This window comes from Pituophis catenifer, unplaced genomic scaffold (genome assembly GCF_029215685.1).
Source record: "Pituophis catenifer annectens isolate HBS135680 unplaced genomic scaffold, rPitCat1.0.hap2 SCAF_10, whole genome shotgun sequence".
In the NCBI taxonomy this organism is placed as follows: domain Eukaryota; kingdom Metazoa; phylum Chordata; class Lepidosauria; order Squamata; family Colubridae; genus Pituophis; species Pituophis catenifer.
Window position 1 is genome coordinate 28134896 of NW_027256890.1, and position 21094 is coordinate 28155989.

Here is a 21094-nt window from a genome sequence, read left to right on the forward strand (position 1 = left end):
TTTCACCCCTGGTCCACATGTAGACCAAACTAGAACAAAGCAGTCTATAAACACTGCTGAAGTTGAGAAACACTTCGTTCTACTGGACCCGGCACAAGGGGTTGGCCTAGATGACCTCTAAAATCCCTTCCAATCCGATGACTCTAGGATGCTGTCAGTGCGTGTGCACCCAAATCAGCAGGGACTGTGTCAAAAGGCCAGGAGAAGGCATCTAGAGGAAGTAGCACACAGGGCTCCGTGTGCAGGTTGATTTCCAGGAATTTTTCAGTTCCTCCCATGTGCTCAGAGCTGGCAGGAAAGGGAAGGTCGGTTGATCAATGGTTAGCCATGTTCTGACCATCCTTGGATGCAAGACAACAGGATGGACCTGGGAAAGCTGCTGCAAACTCATTAACTAGAACCGCGTGGGGAGGGAGCGTTCGCCTCCAATTAGAAGACACAAGAATTTTAAAGAAGGCGCTCCCGAGAATTTCTCCATAAATGATAAACGAAACGAAAGTTCCAGGAATGAAATGACGCATTTTGATGCATCGGCTTGCTGCGAATCTTGTATTATTAATCTCAAAGGCAGCCTGTTCGATAAAGCGTGGCTAAAAAAAATATCCTAGCTTGGCAACTTTTCTGCAAAGTAGAACGTTCCCGTTGCCAAAGCGCCAGGCCAACCGTTGGGGGCAAAAGCGAGCGCAGGAAATGGACAGTACTGCCGTAGAGGTTTTCGTCTCAATTTCTCCCCAAATTAAAAGGGGGAACAACTTCGGCTGGGGGATTCTGGGAGTTGAAGCCCACCCATCTTCAAGCTACCAAGGTTGAGAAACACTGTTCTAAGGCCTTCTCGACTTCAACTCCCAGATTTCCCCAGCCAGCCGTTGGCCCTCAATTTACGACCACAACGGAGCCCACAATTTCTGTTGCTAAGTGAAACATTTCAGTGAGTTTTGACCCGTTTTAGGACTTTGCTTGCCACTGCTGTTAAAAGCGAATCATTGCAAGTTAGTTCACACGGTTGTTAAGCGAATCGGGCTACCCCGTCGACTTTGCTTATTATTTATTTATTTATTAGTTCAATTTATATGCTGCCCTCTTCCGAAGACTCAGGGCGGTTTACAATGCACTTATAGCAATAGCCTTCATTCTTTTGTATATACCTCCTTATTAGGGCTTTTGCCCCCCCCAAGCGGTGTTCTTTTTTACACAAAGTCAGCTTATTGCCCCCGCAATCCGGGTCCTCAATTTACCTACCTCAGAAGGATGGAAGGCTGAGTCAACCTTGAGCCTGGTGAGATTTGAACTCGCAGTAATTGCAGGCAGCTGGCAGCTCAGTGCTACTTAACAGCACTTCAGTCCGCTGCACCATCAAGGCTCTTGTCAGAAGGTCGCAAAAGGGATCACGTGACAGCCCCCCCAGGACTCTGCGACCGTCATAAATATGGGTCAGTTGCCAAGCCTCTGAATTTCGATCACGTGACCAGGGGGATGCTAACAATGGTCACAAGTGTGAAAAACGGTCCCTTTTTTGCCAGTCCCGTTGTAACTTTGAATGGTGAGGAAATGAACTGTTGCAAGTTGAGTACTACCCATATTTAGGACGGTCGCCATGTCCCGGAGTCACACAATCCCCCTTTTGTGACCGTCTCAGCAGCAAACTCAATGGGGGGAGGGGGGAAGTCAGATTCATTTAACAACCGTGTGACTCACTTAACAACTGCAGCGGTTCCCTTAACCATCGTGGCAAGGAAGGTCGCAAAACGGGCGCGATTCCCTTAGCAACTGTCTCGCTTCGCCGTGGAAATACCGGGCTCCGTTGCGGTTGTAATTCGAGGACTGCCTGCGCATCGCTTTTTTGGAGTGGGGTGGGTGGGAGGAAAAAGGGCAAAGCTGGGCAAATTACAGGACGGGCCAAAAAAATGACATAAACACACACAGATGCACAAACGCACACACATACCCTGCCTTTTCCATGGCTGTTGTCCTACCTGCTTCCCATGCCAGGGGGTGCCCGGTCAGCCGCAGCTTCCTGATGGCCATTCATTAATCCAACCTGCCCTCTCCGTTTCCTCTCCTTGCTTATAAAAAGGGGTCCTTTCCTTGGCAGTAAGGAAAAAGACAGAAAAACCGGACAGAGATGGCTCCAGCGAAGGGACAACAACGCCGCCTCTCCCTGTGCCCAGGGCCTCCCGTGGCCACCATCCCCTTCGGGGACCTGCTGGAGGAGGTTGGCAGCATGGGTACCTTCCAGATTTTCTCAGTCTTCTTCCTCTCGTTGCCCGTCCTGTTCCTGGCCAGCCACAACTTGGTGCAGAACTTCAGCGCGGCCACCCCAGAGCACGGGTGCAGGCAGGCGCAGCCGGGCAACCTCTCCCAGCAAGAGAATCTGGTGCCGCTCGGGCAAGACCTGAAGCCGGACAGTTGCCAGCGCTTCGCGGGATGGTTGGCGCCCGACGCCAACGATACGACGGGCAAGGAGGTGGGACTGGAACCCTGCCTTGACGGGTGGCAGTATGACCACAGCACCTTCGCTTCCACCATCGTGACGGAGGTATGTTCGGAGGTCACCTCCGGCTCCTTTTATTTACTTACTTTTTTGTTTGTTTATTTACTCATTTAATCAGTCAGTCAGTCAATCTATATGGCCGGGATGGTGAACCTATGGCACGCGTGCCACAGGTGGCACGCGTAGCCATATCAGTGGGCACGTGAGCTCAGCTCTGGCGCGCATGCGTGCCAGCCAGCTGATTTTCGGGCCTTCTGGGCCCAACAGAAATAGGGAAACAGGCTGTTTCCTGCCTCTGGAGGGCCTCCGGAGGGGTGGGGAAGGCTGTTTTCGCCCTCCCCAGACTCCTAGAAAGGCTCTAGAGCCAGATGAGAAAGAAAAACGGGCCTACCAGGCCATCGCGTGCCAGGAGCCGGGGGGGGAGCGTGGTGGGGGTCATGCATGTATGCGTGGGGGTTGGGTGCATAGAATTATGGGTGTGGGCACGCGTACGCGTGACCCCCCCGCCCCCTCTCCTGGCACGCGGTGGCAAAAAGGTTAGCCATCACTGCTATATGGCATATCCTACATGGGCTTGCAATATGTACCTAGATTTTTAAAAAAACAATAAAACATGAATATTAAAAAGATCTATGTTCAGATACCAATCATCATCTTCATTTAACGACCCCATTATCCCTTGCGGGGTGGAGTCTGGGCAACTGAATGGAGCTATCAGAATGTTTACTGGCCGGATGCCCTTCCTGTCGCCAGTGCGGAGTTTTGTGCAGCAGATCTATTCTCATTGTGCCCAGAGAGAGAAATATCTGCCTCTACCTAGGATCGAACTCACAGCCTCCTGATTGTGAGGCGAGAGCTCCACGTCTAGGCCACTGCACCACTCTTACATTCAGATACCAATGTCTAGGGCACGGCAATCGGAGGTGGGTTTCAGCAGGTTCTGACCAGTTCTGGAGAACCGGTAGCAGAAATTTTGAGTAGTTCAGAGAACCGGTAGTAAAAATTCTGACTGGCCCCTCGTACATCTCTTCTCTGCCTCCCGAGTCCCAGCTGATCGGGAGGAAATGGGGATTTTGCAGTAACCTTTCCCTGGAGTGGGGTGGGAATGGAGATTTTACAGTATCTTTCCCCTGCCATGCCCACCAAGCCACGCCCACCAAGCCACACCCACAGAACCCACCACTGTAGGCAATCTACCCATTGAAGCTCAACATCATTTATATGAAAAAAAAATCTGATACTGGACTGGTATAGTTAGTCTTACGGCCACAATAGAGCCCATGATTTCTGCTGCGTGAAACATTTGTGAACTGAGCTTTGCCCCCATTTTACGACCTGTCTGGCTACCGTTGCTAAGTGAATCACTGCAATTATTAAGTTAGTCACACTTTGTTAAGTGAAACTGGCTTCCCCATTGACTTCGCTTGTCGGAGGGTCACAAAAGTTGGATCACGTGACCCCCTGGGAAACTGTAACCCGTCATAAATATGAGCCTCTGAATTTTGATTATGTGACCGTGGGGATGTTGCAACAGTCATAAGTGTGAAAAACGGTCATAACTCACTTGTTTCAGTACCGTTGTAACTTGGGTCATTAAACTAACTGTTGTAAGTCGAGGATACCTATATATGCCCGGATGAGGGCTCTGCGTCAGAGGCAGAGATAGGGCCAGGGCCATCGGGGAGTGATGTGTGGAGTCCGGAGCCTCCAGAGGCTAACAGTAGAGAGGCAGAGGAACAGGAGGAGCCTGTTCCTAGTGCACGCATGAGAAGAGCTGCCAGAAGGCAGGAGCAGCTAAAGCAAAGAGGACGACCCGGGAGTAAGGCCAGGAGATGATTAGCCCCTCCCATAAGGCTTAAAAGACCAGCAACGGCTCTTGGCCTCTTTGCCGGAAAACAACCGTTGAGAGAATTGCTTCTTGTTTGGCTGTGGTTATTTCTTCTGTTCCTGAACTGTTGCCAAGAGAAGCCTTTGGCAGTTTGCCCAATTATCCCAAGGTCGGTGATAAACTATGGAATGGTGTTTTGAAGAATTTGCTTTCATTTCGTTTGGACGACGCTGAGAATGAGTTAATTCTCAGCTGTTCTAATAAAGTCTGTTTGTTTTCGAACTGTTTGTATTTAATACTAACTACTTGGGCCTGGGTGACAACACCCGCCAGCCCCGATCCGTGGAAAAACGGTCTTCCACGTAACCAGTCCTCGGTGCCAAAAAGACTGGGGACCACTGATCTACAGTTTGACGTGGGAGCTCTCCCAGTCTCTCTGCACATGTACAAATAAACACATACACATACAGACACGCTGCGAACGCCCAAGTGGAGGAATTATGAACTTTTCTGAAGTTATCCAATTCTCCGTGCAATGCCCTAAAGGCCTTGGTCCCCAACCTTTCTGCAGCTCTCTCTTCTTCTGTGTCCTTGCAGTGGGACCTGGTCTGCAACCTGCAGCCCCTGAAGAGCCTGGCCCAATCCCTCTTCATGGCAGGGGTCCTGGTGGGGGCCTTCGTCTTGGGAGACCTCTCGGACAGGTAAGAAGCTTCAGGCGGCCGAAGGAAAATCCCGCAAGCCAAGAAAATGGGGGGGGGAGAAAGGGGCTGCCCGATCCAGAGAGGGACATACAAATCGCAGAATTCTGCAAGGCAAGAATTCTACAAATAAAAGAGTGCATTTTAGGCGGTCTGAACCTTGCAGAGAGCATTTCTCTCTCTTATTATTTATTTATATCCCGCCTTTATTATTTTTACGAATAAGGCAGCGAAAATGTCCGACGTATATCTAACACACCTTCATCCTCCTATTTTCCCCACAACAACCCTGCGAGATGGGCTGGGCTGAGAGAGAAAGATGGGCCCATAGAATCATAGAGATGGAAGGGATCTTGGAGCCCAATGCCCCCTACCCAAGGCAAGAGTCCTTTTGCCCTCCCAAAGTCACCCAGCCAGTTGATCATCTCTAGGACTAGAGCTCTCTGTCTCCAGGTGATTGGCCCAAAATCATCCAGTCGGCTTTCATAGCTAAGGTGGGACTAGAACTCCCAGCGTCCTGGTGATTGGCTCACAGTCATCCAGTCAGCTTTCATAGCTAAGGTGGGACTAGAACTCCCAGCATCCTGGTGATTGGTCCAAAGTCATCCAGTCAGCTTTCATAGCTAAGGTGGGACTAGAACTCCCAGCGTCCTGGTGATTGGCCCAAAGTCATCCAGTCAGCTTTCATAGCTAAGGTGGGACTAGAACTCCCAGCGTCCTGGTGATTGGCCCAAAGTCATCCAGTCAGCTTTCATAGCTAAGGTGAGACTAGAACTCCCAGTCTCCTGGTGATTGGTCCAAAGCCATCCAGTCAGCTTTCATAGCTAAGGTGGGACTAGAGCTCTCTGTCTCCAGGTGATTGGTCCAAAGTCATCCAGTCAGCTTTCATAGCTAAGGTGGGACTAGAACTCCCAGTCTCCTAGTGATTGGTCCAAAGCCATCCAGCTGGCTTTCATAGCTAAGGTGGGACTAAAACTCCCAGTCTCCTGGTGATTGGCCCAAAGTCATCCAGTCAGCTTTCATAGCTAAGGTGGGACTAAAACTCCCAGTCTCCTGGTGATTGGCCCAAAGTCATCCAGTCAGCTTTCATAGCTAAGGTGGGACTAGAACTCCCAGTCTCCGGGTGATAGGCCCAAAGTCACCCCACTGGCCTTGTATCTAAAGCGGAATTAGAACTCTCCATCTCCCACTTTCTAGCTGGGTGCCTTAACCTCTAGACCCAAATTGTCTCTCAACGAGATAAACACAGAGGAGGAACCAGCTTGGCTACGTAAAGGCAAGGATGATTTCTTAAGCCTCGCATTGCGCCCCCCTTTCGAATCCTACGCAAAATCCGTCCCCTGCTCTCTCCGTCCCCAAAAAACCTGGGATCTAGCCGACATGTCCTAAGCCTACTTGTAAACCCTCTTGGCACAGATACGGACGCCGGCTGATCCTGATTTGGTCCCTGCTGATGGTGGCCACCATGGGCACTGGGGCCGCCTTCTCCAACAGCTTCCTCACCTATTGCGTCTTCCGCTTCCTGAGCGGCATCGGCATCTCCGGATTCCTGCTGAATTACATCTGTTTAAGTGAGTGGTGGGTAGACAGGATGGGAAGGGGGGCACGTGGGAAGATACGGGGTGAAGGTTTGGTTAGAGCTGTGGTTCCCAAGCTCGGCAAGCTTTGCGCTGGGTGGACTTCAACTCCCAATAATTCTCCAGCCAGCCGGCTTTCAATTGGGCGAAGTGTGGGCAATGCTGGCTGGGGAATTCTGGGAATTGAAGTCCACCAAGTAGCAAAGCTGGAGAAATATTGGGTTCGATTGATGGCTTGGCTACTGGCGTCAACAAGGAGCTGGACTGGTTAGCCTCAAGGGGACCCTCCTCCGATTTTTGGAAAGCAGTCTTAGATTGGTGCTCTCGGAGCTTGGTTGTTTTCTGGCAGATGTCTCATCACCCAACTAGGTAACCTCATCAGTGCTACCACTGGTGGTGATGGTGATGATGTTGATGATGATGATGATGAAAGGAAACAACTCCCACTCCCTTCTAGCACTGATGAGGTTGCCTAGTTGGGTCATGAAACGTCTGCAAGAAAACAAACAAGCCCAGAGATCACCAAGGGTCCCACAGTTCTCCTCCTCCCACTCCTCTCCACAAACCCCACTCCCCTCTGACACTGATGATGTTATCTATTTGGGTCATGAAACGTCTTCAAGAATGCCACCAGCTCAGAGAGCACTAAGGGTCCCACAGTCCTCCTCCTCCTCCTCCTCCTCCTCCTCCTCCTTCTTTTTCTCCTCCTCCTCCTTTTCTCCTTCTCCTTCTCCTCCTCCTCCTTCTTTTTCTTTCTTCTTCTTTTTTTGTCTTCTTCTTTTTCTTTCTTTCTTCTTCTTTCTTCTTCTACTTCTTTTCTTCTTTCTTCTTTCTTCTTCTTTCTTCTTCTTTTCTTTCTTCTTTTTTCTTTCTTCTTCTTTCTTCTCCTTTTTCTCCTTCTTTTTCTCCTTCTTTTTCTCCTTCTTTTTCTCCTTCTTTTTCTCCTTCTTCTTCTTCTTCTTCTTCTTCTTCTTCTTCTTCTTCTTCTTCTTCTTCTCCTCCTTCTCCTTCTCCTTCCCCTTCTCCTTCTTCTTCTTCCTGCTCCTCCTCCTCCTCTCTACAAGCCCCCTCCCTTGTAGCACTGACAATGTTCCCTAGTTGGGTCAGGAAACGTCTGCAAGAAAAACCACCAAGCTCAGAGAGCTCCAAGCACCCCATAGTCGTCGTCCTCCTCCTCCTCCTCCTCCTCCTCCTCCTCCTCCTCCTCCTCCTCCTCCTCCTCCTCCTCCTCCTCCTCCTCCTCTCCCACCCCCCTCCATAAACCCCCCTCCCTTCAGTGTTAGAAGACAACCAAGCAGACATCTTCAGTGTTAGATGTTAGCTAGTTGGGTGACGAAATGTCCGCGAGAAAACCACGAAGCTCGGAGATTCTCAGTTCAACCCTGAGCTGCAACTATTCTCTTCTATCATGGATGGATCCATCCCACCCTTGCTGGAGTCTGACATTTCAGCTTGTCTTCCTCTTCGTCTCCCAGGTCTGGAGTGGGTGCCCACCAAATCCCGGGCAGTGGTGGTCTCCATCCAGAGCTACTGCAGCACAGCTGGGCAGGTGCTGCTCGCAGGGTTGGCGTACGCCATTCGCGACTGGCGCTGGCTGCAGCTGTCCATCTCCGCCCCGTTCTTCGCCTTCTTCGCCTATTCCTGGTGAGTTTTCCCCAATTTTCCCTTCAGGCCAGAACGTAACTTGAATTGCGAGGAAGGCTGCAGGCCTCTGGCTGAATCCAGATGTTCGTACAACATCCCCAGGAAATTATATAGGTAGTCCTTGACTTATGAGCACGACTGAGACTGGACCTTCTGTTGTTGTTTTTTTTTTTTAAGTGAGGTGGTCATTAAGTGAGTTCCACTCCCCCCCCCCGCTTTTAAGACCCTTTTTTTTTGCCATGGTTGCGAAGCGAATCGCAGCAAGTGTAAAGCGAAGCCTGCAGTCGTTAAAGTGAGCCATGCGGTTGTTAAGTGAGCCAACCATCCATGTGGACTTTGCTTATTGAGAAGCGAGCTGGAAAGGATGCCGCAACCCTTGTACACACAAGCCGTTGCCAAGCACCCAACATACCACATAGTGGAATAACAGGGTTAAAGAGCCTTGGTAGTACAGTGGTCTAAGGCACCCTGTTATTAAGCTGGTCATTAAGACCAGCTGCCTGCAATTACTGCAGGTTCGAATCTCGCCGAGGCTCAAGGTTGACTCAGCCTTCCATCCTTTCTAAGGTAGGTAAATTGAGGACCCAGTTTGTGGGGGCAATAAGCTGACTTTGTATAAATATACAAAAAGGATGAAGGCTATTGCTGAGCACGTTGTAAGCCGCCCTGAGTCTCCGGAGAAGGGTGGCATATAAATCAAATTAAAAAAAAAAAAATTAAAAAGGGACCTTGGAGGTCATCTAGTCCAACCCCCTGCTCGGGCAGGAGACCCTATATCCGTGATGGCGAACCTATGGCATGCATGCCACAGTTGGGACATGGAGCCATATCTGTGGGCACGTGAGCGTTGCCCTAGCTCAGCTCCAGCGTGCATGTGTGTGCCAGCCAGCTGATTTTTGGGCCTTTTGGGCCATTTCCGGCCTCCAGAGGGCCTCGGGGGGGGGGGAAAGGCTGTTTTTGCCCTCCCCAGGCTCCTAGAAAACCTCTGGAGCCTGGGGAGGGCAAAAAGCAGGCCCTACCGAGCCCACCGGGCCATTGCGTGCCAAAAGCAGGGGGAGTGTGTGTGCGGGATCACGCATGCATGCATGGGGGGGGTGTGCATTGAATTATGGGTGTGGGCATGCACGCATGCGACCATCCCACGGTCTCCCCCACGGCAAAAAGGGTTAGCCATCATTGCCCTATACCATCTAGCTGGACTGGCTTGATCCCATCCTCTCAGTTTTTTTTTTAATCGAATTTCGGTTTTAATTGGGTTGTTTTAAATTCGGGCCAAAATTATTTAATTGTTTTTTTTAAATGTTTTTAAATTTTATATGCTATGTTTTATCCTGGCTGTACACTGCCCTGAGTCCCGCAGGAGAAGGGCGGTATAGAAATATAATTAAATAAATAAATAAATAAATAAATAGTCAAATGGCGGTCCAGTCCCTTCTTGAAAAACTCCAGGGATGGAGCAACTCACAACTTCGCAACACCCACAACATGCCACCGTGGCAATGCTGTGACGGTTGTAAGTGCAAGGACTGGCCTTAAGTGACTTTTTCAGCGCTGTCGTAACTCTGAACGGCTGCTGAATGAATGGACGTAAGTTGAGGATAACCTGTAAGTGGGTTAAGCGATGTGACATCAATGTGATGGGAGAGAAAAGGTAGAGCGCCTTTAAACTGTACAGATTGTCCTTGACGTACAATTGAGCCCAACGTTTCTGTTGCTAAGCAAGACGTCTATAAAATGCATTTTGCCTCATTTTACGACCTCTCTTGCCACACCGTCGTCAAGTGAATCCCTGCAATTCTTAAGTCAGTAACCCAGTCGCTAAGTGAATCTGGCTCCCCCCCACCATTGACTTGGCTCGTCAGAAGGCCGCCAAAGGGGATGACGAGACCCCGGGACCTGCGACCGTCATAAATATGAGTCTGTGGACAAGCGTCTGAATTTTGATCACGTGACCATGGGGCAGTGTTTCTCAACCTTGGAAGCTTGAAGATGGGTGGACTTCAACTCCCAGAATCCCCCAGCCAGCAGCGCTGGCTGGGGGATTCTGGGAGTTGAAGTCCACCCATCTTCAAGCTTCCAAGGTTGAGAAACACTGCCATGGAAGATGCTGCAGTGGTCATAATAAACATTAAAAAATGGTCCTTAATCGCTTTTTCGGTTCTGTTGTAACTTCAAATGGTCACTAAATGAATTGTCGTAAGTCGAGGACTACCTGGATACCCTTTTCAAAACAACGAAGCAGCTCTCCCTGGCCACCACGGAGAGCAGGATAGGAGCAGGATCAAACCCGGAGCCCCTGAAGCAACTTCAAGCCCCCCTTTTTTGACCTTCTCCTCAGGTGGCTTCCAGAGTCGGCCCGTTGGCTCCTCATGAACAACGAACGTGAGGCCGCCCTGCGCAACCTGAAGCACGTGGCCAGGATCAACGGGAAAGCCGCCGCGGGGGAAGCCGTAGTACTGGAGGTGAGGAGCAACGGGGGTTTCTCTGAGGTTCAGGACACGGCCCGTAACTGGCTCTCTAGGGGTTGGTCTGGCACTTCTGGATTGGGAATCATCCTACCCTAATGTTCCTCAGCCTCGGCCACTGTAGGATGAGTGGACTTCAGATCCCAGAATTCCCCAGCCAGCATGCTGAGAAGCACTGGTCTAACTCTATCCCTCCCTTCCTTCCTTGTTTCTCAAACTTGATAACTTTAAGATCTGCGGACTTCAACTCCCAGAATTGCCCGGCCAGCATGCTGAGAAGCATTGATCTATCCACCCATCCATCCATCCATTGATCCATCCATCCCTGTTCCTCACCTTCAGCCACTTTAAGATGAGTGGACTTCAAATCCCAGAATTCCCCAACCAACATGTTGAGAAGCACTTTAGTAACTCCATCCATCCATCCATTGATCCATCCATCCCTGTTCCTCACCTTCACCACTTTAAGATGAGTGGACTTCAAATCTCAGAATTCCCCAACCAACATGTTGAGAAGCACTTTAGTAACTCCATCCATCCATCCATCCATTCATCCATCCATCCATCCATCCATCCATTGATCCATCCATCCCTGTTCCTCACCTTCACCACTTTAAGATGAGTGGACTTCAAATCCCAGAATTCCCCAACCAACATGTTGAGAAGCACTTTAGTAACTCCATCCATCCATCCATCCATCCATCCATCCATTCTTGTTTCTCAAACTTGATAATTTAAAGATCTGTGGACTTCAACTCCCAGAATTCCCTGGTCAGCATGCTGAGAAGCATTGATCTATCCATCCATCCATCCATCCATCCATCCATCCATCCATCCATCCCTGTTCCTCACCTTCAGCCACTTTAAGATGAGTGGACTTCAAATCCCAGAATTCCCCAACCAACATGTTGAGAAGCACTTTAGTAACTCCATCCATCCATCCATTGATCCATCCATCCCCGTTCCTCATCTTCATCACTTTAAGATGAGTGGACTTCAAATCCCAGAATTCCTCAACCAACATGTTGAGAAGCACTTTAGTAACTCCATCCATCCATCCATCCATCCATCCATCCATCCATTCTTGTTTCTCAAACTTGACAATTTAAAGATCTGTGGACTTCAAATCCCAGAATTCCCCAGCCAGCATGTTGAGAAGCACTTTAGTAACTCCATCCATCCATCCATCCATCCTTGTTTCTCAAACTTGACAATTTTAAGATCTGTGGACTTCAACTCCCAGAATTCTCCAGCCAGCATATTGAGAAGCATTGATCCATCCATCTATCCATCCATCCATCCATCCATCCATCCATCCATCCATCCATCCATCCTTATTTCTCAACTCCCAGAATTCAACTCCTACACTGGCTAGGGAACTCTGGGAGTTGAAGCCCATACATCTTGAAGTTGACAAGTTTGAGAATGTCCGATCTAGTGCAGACTATCTATGATGTAATATCTTCTGAAATCCAAGCTGACTCCTGAACACCAGAGAACTTCACTTCTGGGCAGTTTCCTTGGACAACAAGATGGAAGCAGGCCTACTCTTGTCTATTTCTGGAATAGTTTTCAACCTCCCGATCTAACATACATTCTTAGGATCCTATGATGGTCTCCTAACCGAGTGGTAACCAAGTCCAATCTAGCTTGGCACTGGGGACCAGTCCAGATCAACTATACTTTAGACCAGGGGTCTCCAAAGTTGGCTATTTTAACACTTGTGAACTTCAACTCCTCATGCTGGCTGGGGAATTCTGGGAGTTGAAGTCCACTCGTCTTAAAGTGCCTGAAGTTGAGAAACACGGCTCTACGCACAAAAACAGTTGTGTTTATTCTTGTATAATCTCTTCTTCTCTCCACATAGATGCTGGAGATCCAAACGGGGAGTAATTCTCCAGGACGGGGCAACCACTCTTGCTTGGACCTCTTCCGCACCCCTGGACTGAGACGCATCAGCTGTTGCCTCATGCTCATCAGGTATGGTGAACACATCACCAAAGGAAGGGTGGACAAAGCAGTTCCATCTTCTCCAAACAGAGGTCCTTCTCAGATTGAGAAGATGGCAACTTCCATCTTCTCCAGCCAATGAGGAGACCCTCAACCCAACACCAGCATTTCTTATCAGTTCTTTCCATCTAGATAACTTCTAATCAAATATTTGTCCTTCTCAGTTTCTCCATGAACATGGCCTATTTTGGGCTCTCCATGGACCTCTCCATGTTTGGCATGAACGTCTTCCTGGTGCAGCTCTTTTTTGGAGCAACAGACCTGGTGGCCAAGATGGTCTGTGCTCTGCTGCTCAGCTACGTTGGCCGACGCATCATCCAGTCCGTTTCCCTCATCCTTGCAGGACTGTTCCTTTTGGTCAGTCTTCCTGTCCCTTCCGGTAAGAAGAAACAACGAGAAGGAGTGTCCACCTTCAGGGGTCTACTAGCAGTTATAATTTACTCCCCTGTAGCTATGTTTGTGGGAAAAGACAGGATCAAGAGCAGAGTTTCTGACTCTTCAGTTCTGGATTTCAACTCCTAGAACTTCCCAGCCAGCCATGCTGGATGGATGGATGGAGTTAGATCAGTGCTTCTCAACATGCTGGCTGGGGAATTCTGGGAGTTGAAGTCCACACATCTTAAAATTATCAAGTTTGAGAAGCATGGATGGATGGATGGATGGTGGATGGAGGGATGGAGGTGGGTACAGTTAGATCAGTGCTTCTCAATATGCTGGCTGGGGAATTCTGGAAGTTGAAGTCCACATATCTTAATATTATCAAGCTTGAGAAACAAAAATGGATGGATGGATGGATGGATGGATGGATGGATGGGGGGATGGATGGATAGAGGAAGGGAGGGATGGATGGATGGGTTGATGGATGAAGGGATGGATGGATAGATGGATGGATGGATGGATGGATGGATGGATGCAGGGAGGGAGGGATAGAGTTAGATCAGTGCTTCTCAATATGCTGGCTGGGGAATTCTGGGAGTTGAAGTCCACACATCTTAAAATTGTCAAGTTTGAGAAACAAGAATGGATGGATAGATGAAGGGATAGATGGATGGATGAAGGGATGGATGGATAGGTGGATGGATGAAGGGATGGGTTGATGGATGGATGGATGGATAGATGGATGAAGGGATGGAGGAATAGAGTTAATTCAATGCTTCTGAACATGCTGGCTGTGGAATTATGGGAATGGAAGTCCACCCATCCTAAAGTAGCCAAGGTTGAGAAACACTGTCTCGGGCCCACATTGGAAGAAAACTAACCAGGTTATGCTTTCAACCCACCTCCCTTTCTCCTAGATATGTTGACGCTGCGTCTTGTCTTTGTGGTTCTGGGTAAAGGCTGCTTAGCGGCATCTTCCATGTGCCTCTACCTGTACGGAGGGGAACTCTTCCCAACGGTGATCAGGTAAGCCGATAGGTGTGGAAACCATGTTGGGGGAGGGGTCCCTTTTGGAAATCCAGGTCAGGTTCCCCCTTTCAGAGACATCCTGGCTCCCTTTCTAGATCCAGCAGCCCAGGATTCTCCTACCACATTTATGACCATCCCCAGGCTGGGGATGATAGGAGTTGTGGTTAACGCCCCTGGAGGACACCTGCTTGGCGTATCCCGAAAGGATCAATCTAGAATTGAAGAAACCAGGCCTTGAACCTCAGCACGCAGCACACTAGACCAGGGGTCTCCAACCTTGGCAACTTTAAGACTTGTGGACTTCAACTCCCAGAGTTCCTCAGCCAACTTTGTTGGCTGAGGAACTCTGGGAGTTGAAGTCCACAAGTCTTACTGTTGCCAAAGTTGGAGACCCCTGCACTAGACCACTGTTTCTTACCTCAGCTACTTTAAAAGGTGCACTTAACCCCTTTGAGATTAGCGAAAATGTACCCTAAAATGAGCTCCATATGTTGGAAATGTAAAAAAAAAAAGAGGGAACATACTACCATATGTGGTGGTCCTGTCCTGAGGCTCGAAAATATTGGCTAAAAATTAAAGATTGGCTACAGGAAATTACTAACGAACAATTAGACTTAGAACCGGAACTCTTCCTATTGGGGATCTTAAAAAAAAAAAATGTGAAGGGCACAAAATATCTAGTACTACACATATTAACCGCTGCCAGGATTGCCTATGCTCAGTGTTGGAAACAGCCATGCACACCCGCAGAGAAACTGGTCATACAAAAGGTCGTGAATTGCGCAGAAATGGACAAATTAACGCTGAGTTTAAAAGATAAAGAGGCATCGATATTTTACAATGTGTGGGAACAGTGGTATAACTGGATAGAACAGTGATAGATTGAAGATAGATAGTTATTGAGTATAAGTAATAGATAAAAAAAGAATGTAAATACGCACAATTTTTGTAAATAAGGCCCAACTATTGTCACAAGAAAAACACCACAAATAGCTGTTGTTGAGTGAAATATTTTTTTATGTTTTTAATGTAATAAAAGTTTCATAAAGTGTATTGGAAAAAAAAAAAAAGAGGTGCGGACTTCAACTCCCAGAATTCCAGGAGGCTGGCTGGGGAATTCTGGGAGTTGAAGTCCACACCTCTTAAAAGTTTTCTGAGGTTGAGAACTACTGCATTTTTAGACCCTTTTTTGTGGTTTATTTATTTATTTTATTTACTGGTTCGATTTATATGCCGCCCTTCTCCAGAGACTCAGGGCAGCTTACAATGCGTTAACCAATAGCCTTCATACTTTTGTATATACCTGCTTAGTAGGGCTTTCAGCCCCTCCCCAAATGGTGTTCTTTTTTATACAAAGTCAGCTTATTGCCCCCACAATCCGGGTCCCCATTTTACCTACCTCGAAAGATGGAAGGCTGAGTCAACCTTGAGCCTGGTGAGATTCGAACTTGTAGTAATGGCAGGCAGCTGTGCTACTTAACAGCACTTTAGTCTGCTGTGCCACCAAGGCTCTTTCCAAGGTTCTGGGTGTAGTAGAGGAAACAGAACCTGCCTGGCTATGTGCGATCTGTAGTCCCGTATGAAGCTACAACAGGTTTTTTTTTTTTTAACCCACCTGGTGGGGAAGCATGGGCTAGGTGACTCAGCCTCGCCTACCTCACAGGGTCATCGTTGTGCAGGTGAAGAGGACAAGGTAGGACCAGCTTATAAAGATCTCTGTGGGTTTTCCTTGCCAGGCAAACAGGCAGCAGCTTCACCACAGTGATGGCTCGGCTGGGGGGCATCATAGCCCCCCTCGTGCTGATGGCTGGGGACTACCAGCCTTTCCTGCCCCTGGTGATATTTGGGGTGACGCCCGTCGTGTCTGGCGTTTCTGCGGTCTTCCTGCCCGAAATGTTTAACGTCCCTCTGCTGGACACAGTGGCAGAAGTTGAAGAGAGGTGGGTCACCTTCTCCATCGCCTCCTCCTCCTCCTCTTTCCCCCGTGTCCTTCTTCCATTCTATTCTGTATTCTGTTCTATTTCTATTTCTATATTCCTATTTCTCCTCTCGTTTTCATTCTGTTGTTTTCCTTCTCTTCTCTTCTCTTCTCTTCTCTTCTCTTCTCTTCTCTTCTCTTCTCCCTTCTCTTCCCCTCCCCTTCCCTTCTATATTTATTCTATTCTATATATTCTTCTATGCTATTCCCTTCTCTTTTCCCTTTCCTTCCCCCCTCCCCTCCCCTCCCATTCCCTTCCCTTCCCCTCCCCTTCCCTTCTATATTTATTCTATTCTATATATTCTTCTATGCTATTCCCTTCTCTTTTCCCTTTCCTTCCCCCCTCCCCTCCCCTCCCATTCCCTTCCCTTCCCTTCCCCTTCCCTTCTATATTTATTCTATTCTATATATTCTTCTATTCTATTCCCTTCTCTTTTCCCTTTCCTTCCCCCCTCCCCTCCCCTCCCCTCCCCTCCCATTCCCTTCCCTTCCCTTCCCTGCCATTCTATATTGATTCTATTCTATATATTCTTCTGTTCTGTTCTGTTCTGTTCTATTCCATTCTATTCTATATCCTATCCTATCCTATCCTATCCTATCCTATCCTATCCTATCCTATCCTATCCTACCCTATCCTATCCTATCCTATCCTATCCTTACCCTGCCCTATCCTTCTCTCTCTATCTGGTTCGATGCCTTTCATCATTTTGCAATTTCCCGTTGCCCGTGGGTTCTTATCTCTGCAGAAATCGATTTTCTGTCTCTCCTTTTTTTTTTTTTTTTTGCCAAATAGCCTTCTCTCTGCTCGGGTGCGGCCTCTTTTTTCCAATAACGCATCTCGCCTGCCCCTTTATTCCTCCTGCTAATAAAATCTGCGGCTTCTAATGGCCTTTTAACATCTGTCTCCACAGAGCTCGATGGAAATCCAAAGCCATCCTGCCGGAGACGCCGGCAAAGAGCCCCGCGTCTCCCGTCGTCCAGTCGACCCGCCTTTGAGCTTCAACCGGGGGGGAATCAGGATCTGGGATCTGGCATCTCCCACGGGCGTTAGTTGCAGGATCAACGAAGCGGAGGCCAACACTTTGCTGCTGGGCCCTTCCAGTTAGTTGGGTTGCCGAGATCGCACCCCAGCTCCATTTTTGGAAGTTAAAACAAGAGAGAGAAGTTTGGCGTTTGCAACGGAGAAGAACATTTGGGGTCCGAGGTTTTCTTCTGGCATCTCGAAGCAAACGGACTTTCCTAGTTGTGATTTTTCTTCTCTCTCTTGAAGGAAGCCAATTTTGCTTCCGTTTCTGGGTGGCTGCGGCTGTGTCTGAGCAATGAAACTTGTGGCCTTCGAGTTCTTCAAAATGATGATTTTCACGCTGCCGGATGTGTTCTCACGCAGACATGGCGGGGTGTGGGATTAAGTGTGGGTCCCAAGACGCACAGCAACCTCCTCATCTCTACTTTTGCCCTGGTTAGCTCTCCCATCTCGGTTGCTCCAAGGTGGGTTTTAGCCACCAGCGCTCTTATCCCTGGATAAGAGGGAAGGCTGGAATGATGTAGACCTCAAGGAACAGCAGAGAGGATGGAACAGGAAAAAACATGGCATTGTACAAAAACAAAAACGATATGAAGGTTTTCTCACGAGCTGCGAGAGAGACGATGTGGGGGTGAAGATACAGAGGGTCTCTACCCCATCTTGCAGGGCAGGGACCCCCCCAAATGCACAGGGAGCCCCTCCTTGCCCGGCTCGTTTTCGGTGTATTTATTGGTGCCTTTTCTAAGTCGAATGTCAATCAATAAACAGAAGCTTGTGTTTTTTTTTTTTCTACTAAATGAGTATCTGGACTTTTGGAGAAAGTAGTACCCTATTTCGAAAGGGGGATTACTGAGTTCTGGGCTATTTTTAAAATTTTTTATAACACTTTTATTATTTTTATAAATAATTCAAGGTCGCGAAGATGCCTAATGCTCTTTCCTCCTCTTATTTTGCCCGCCACAAAATAAGGGCTGAGAGAGAGAGAGGAACTGGGACTAGAATTCACTGTCTCCTGGTGATTGGCCCAAAGTCATCCAATTGGCTTTCATGCCTTAGGTGGGAGTAGAACTCAGAACCTTCTGGTGATTGGCCCAAAATCATCCAATTGGCTTTCATGCCTAAGGCAGGAGTAGAACTCAAAATCTCCTTGTGATTGGCCCAAAGTCATCCAATTGGCTTTCATGCCTAAAGTGGGAGTAGAATTCAGAACCTCCTGGTGATTGGCCCAAAGTCATCCAATTGGCTTTCATGCCTAAAGTGGGAGTAGAACTCAGAACCTCCTGGTGATTGGCCCAAAGTCATCCAATTGGCTTTCATGCCTAAGGCGGGAGTAGAATTCAGAACCTCCTGGTGATTGGCCCAAAGTCATCCAATTGGCTTTCATGCCTAAAGTGGGAGTAGAACTCAGAACCTCCTGGTGATTGGCCCAAAGTCATCCAATTGGCTTTCATGCCTAAAGTGGGAGTAGAACTCAGAACCTCCTGGTGATTGGCCCAAAGTCATCCAATTGGCTTTCATGCCTAAGACAGGAGTAGAATTCAGAACCTCCTGGTGATTGGCCCAAAGTCATCCAATTGGCTTTCATGCCTAAGGCGGGAGTAGAACTCAGAACCTCCTGGTGATTGGCCCAAAGTCATCCAATTGGCTTTCATGCCTAAGGTGGGAGTAGAACTCAGAACCTCCTGGTGATTGGCCCAAAGTCACCCAATTGGCTTTCATGCCTAAGGCGGGAGTAGAACTCAGAACCTCCTGGTGATTGACCCAAAGTCATCCAATTGGCTTTCATGCCTAAGGCGGGAGTAGAACTCAAAATCTCCTTGTGATTGGCCCAAAGTCATCCAATTGGCTTTCATGCCTAAGGCGGGAGTAGAACTCAGAACCTCCTTGTGATTGGCCCAAAGTCATTCAACTAGCTTTCATGTCTAAGTTGCGACTAGAACTCACCGTCTCCTGGTTTTTAACTTGGTGCTTTCATCACTAGACCGAACGTTTTCACCCTGACTGAATCAAAAGGAGATTCAAGCTGATTTCGAACGACGTGGAGAAATTCTCCACTCTGTGAAAGGGCAGAAAACTTGGATGAGGAGTCAATTTGCTTGAGGAAGAAGAAATCCTCCCGTTACTTGTCTGGAGCACATGACTGACAAGGAGGACCAGCAAGCTTTTCCAGCATTTGTAAATAGAGTTAACTGTATTTGTAAAAACAAATACAGGAATCCTCAGTTTATGACCATTTGTTTAATGAATGGAAGATCCTAATTAGAATACAACAGAATAGAATTCAGAATAGATTAAAATAGAATAGAATTCAGAAGAAAATAGAATAGAATTCAGAAGAAAGTAGAATATAATTCAAAATAGAATAGAATTCAGATTAAAATAGAATAGAATTCAAAATAGAATAGAATAGAATTCAGACTAAAATAGAATTCAGAAGAAAATAGAATTGAATAGAATTGAGAATAGACTAGAATTCAGATTAAAATAGAATAGAATTCAGAAGAAAATAGAATAGAATTCAGAAGAAAATAGAATAGAATTCAGACGAAAAAGAATACAATTCAGATTAAAATAGAATAGAATTTAGATTAAAATAGAATAGAATAGAATTCAGATTAAAATAGAATAGAATTCGAAATAGAATAGAATTCAGAGTAGAATAGAATATGTTTCCAACCAGCAAAGTCAATGAGGAAAACCAGACTCGCTCAATGACCACATCATTCACTCAACAGCTGTAGCGGTCGGCTTTAACGACTGCAGGAAAAAATCAGGCTCGACTCATTTAATGACCGCTTCGCTTAGTGACAGAAGCGGCTGTCCCAACTGCGGTCGTACATTGAGGACTATTTGCGACATCTAGCTCCATTCGTTTTTATCTTCCATTCTCTCATGCAGCAATTCCAACCCGAATTGCAAGGCTCAATTTGCATTCCCGAAAAATCGAGGTGGGATACCCTCCTGCCCGCCCATGCATAAAATACTGATTTCAAAGGACTACAATTCCCATGTATGTTTATACCTTCCAGGCAGGTTTTCCTTAGACCAGATCCCTTTGCAGCTTTTCTCCCAGTGGGGTTTCCTGTGGTCAGCCATGAATGGTTGGGGCAGACAACCTATGCTACAAGTCTCCATCCATTGTACGATTCTCAGCAGTCTCCACAAAAGGAATTAAATGGTAGTGTGGGAAGTCAGCACCCGCCCCTCTCCTAGATGAATGAAATATTTTGAGAAATATTAAAAAGGCAGAATATTATATTTCCCTGGATGAGAAATGGAGAAACAAGTTTTTTTAGAGGTAGGAAGCAGACTCACTCTTAATACCCGCCCACCTTCCTTAATAGCCCACAGCAGATGTCAGCACTTAAGAGATAAAGAGATAGATAGCTCTATTCATAAGCAAATTCCCTGTAGCAAGGGTTAGCCCTCAGCCACAATAGGAATTGCCCAACAAGCTCCTTCATTGCATCAGCCCAAACTTCAACCAAACATAGCTCAGACAAACATGACCCCTACATGGCCCCATGGGAGTCTGACAACAGCCAATAGAATACATGTTCTTGCACAGGAACAGGAAGCTCAAGTGCAACGCCCAAGAGAAGGTATAAAAACCTCCCGCTCTCAACTCCATGTGCTCAGCTGCCCAGGATCATCCATGTGGTTCTGCTTCATCATTAATCCATCTTTCCAATCAGCCTCCATATTTCCAGTGCCTTTCTCCCAGCTTGGAACTGGACCAGATGGATATTTCTTCCAGCAGTAGGAAATCAGGAGGGGTAGAAAAGGAGATAGCTGTCACTCAATCACCCTGCCACTTTTTTAGCAAGAACAGTGGAAATGTGGCTTTTGCACAGAGCCTCGGGGGTTTGGATGTCAAGACGTGAACTTGGCAAGCTGTATTTTAAATTGAACGTTTCATAAAGAGCATAAAACAAACACAAGCTAGGAGAAATTTCCTGACACAGAAACTAT

The 21094-nt window shown here is 47.6% G+C and overlaps 1 protein-coding gene across 1 annotated transcript; it reads left to right on the forward strand.

Moving 5' to 3' along the window:
- The first annotated feature begins 2122 nt into the window (after positions 1–2122).
- LOC139321769 (solute carrier family 22 member 6-B-like) lies at positions 2123–17094 on the forward strand. Its single transcript, XM_070950644.1, has 10 exons — positions 2123–2536; positions 4917–5020; positions 6434–6588; positions 8070–8238; positions 10577–10700; positions 12571–12683; positions 12878–13092; positions 14009–14117; positions 15857–16060; positions 17010–17094. The coding sequence occupies exons 1-10, from the start codon at positions 2123–2125 to the stop codon at positions 17092–17094; spliced, it is 1692 nt and encodes a 563-aa protein (XP_070806745.1).
- The last annotated feature ends 4000 nt before the right edge of the window (positions 17095–21094 follow it).

What these genes read in the sequence shown, in the direction of transcription:
- LOC139321769 (XM_070950644.1), top strand. Translation starts at nt 2,123, where the DNA reads ATGGCTCCAGCGAAGGGACAACAACGCCGCCTCTCCCTGTGCCCAGGG. An exon ending in GCCTTCTTCGCCTATTCCTG is followed by an intron (nt 8,239 to 10,576) that starts GTGAGTTTTCCC and finishes CCTTCTCCTCAG; the next exon opens with GTGGCTTCCAGAGTCGGCCC. An exon ending in TGTTGCCTCATGCTCATCAG is followed by an intron (nt 12,684 to 12,877) that starts GTATGGTGAACA and finishes TGTCCTTCTCAG; the next exon opens with TTTCTCCATGAACATGGCCT.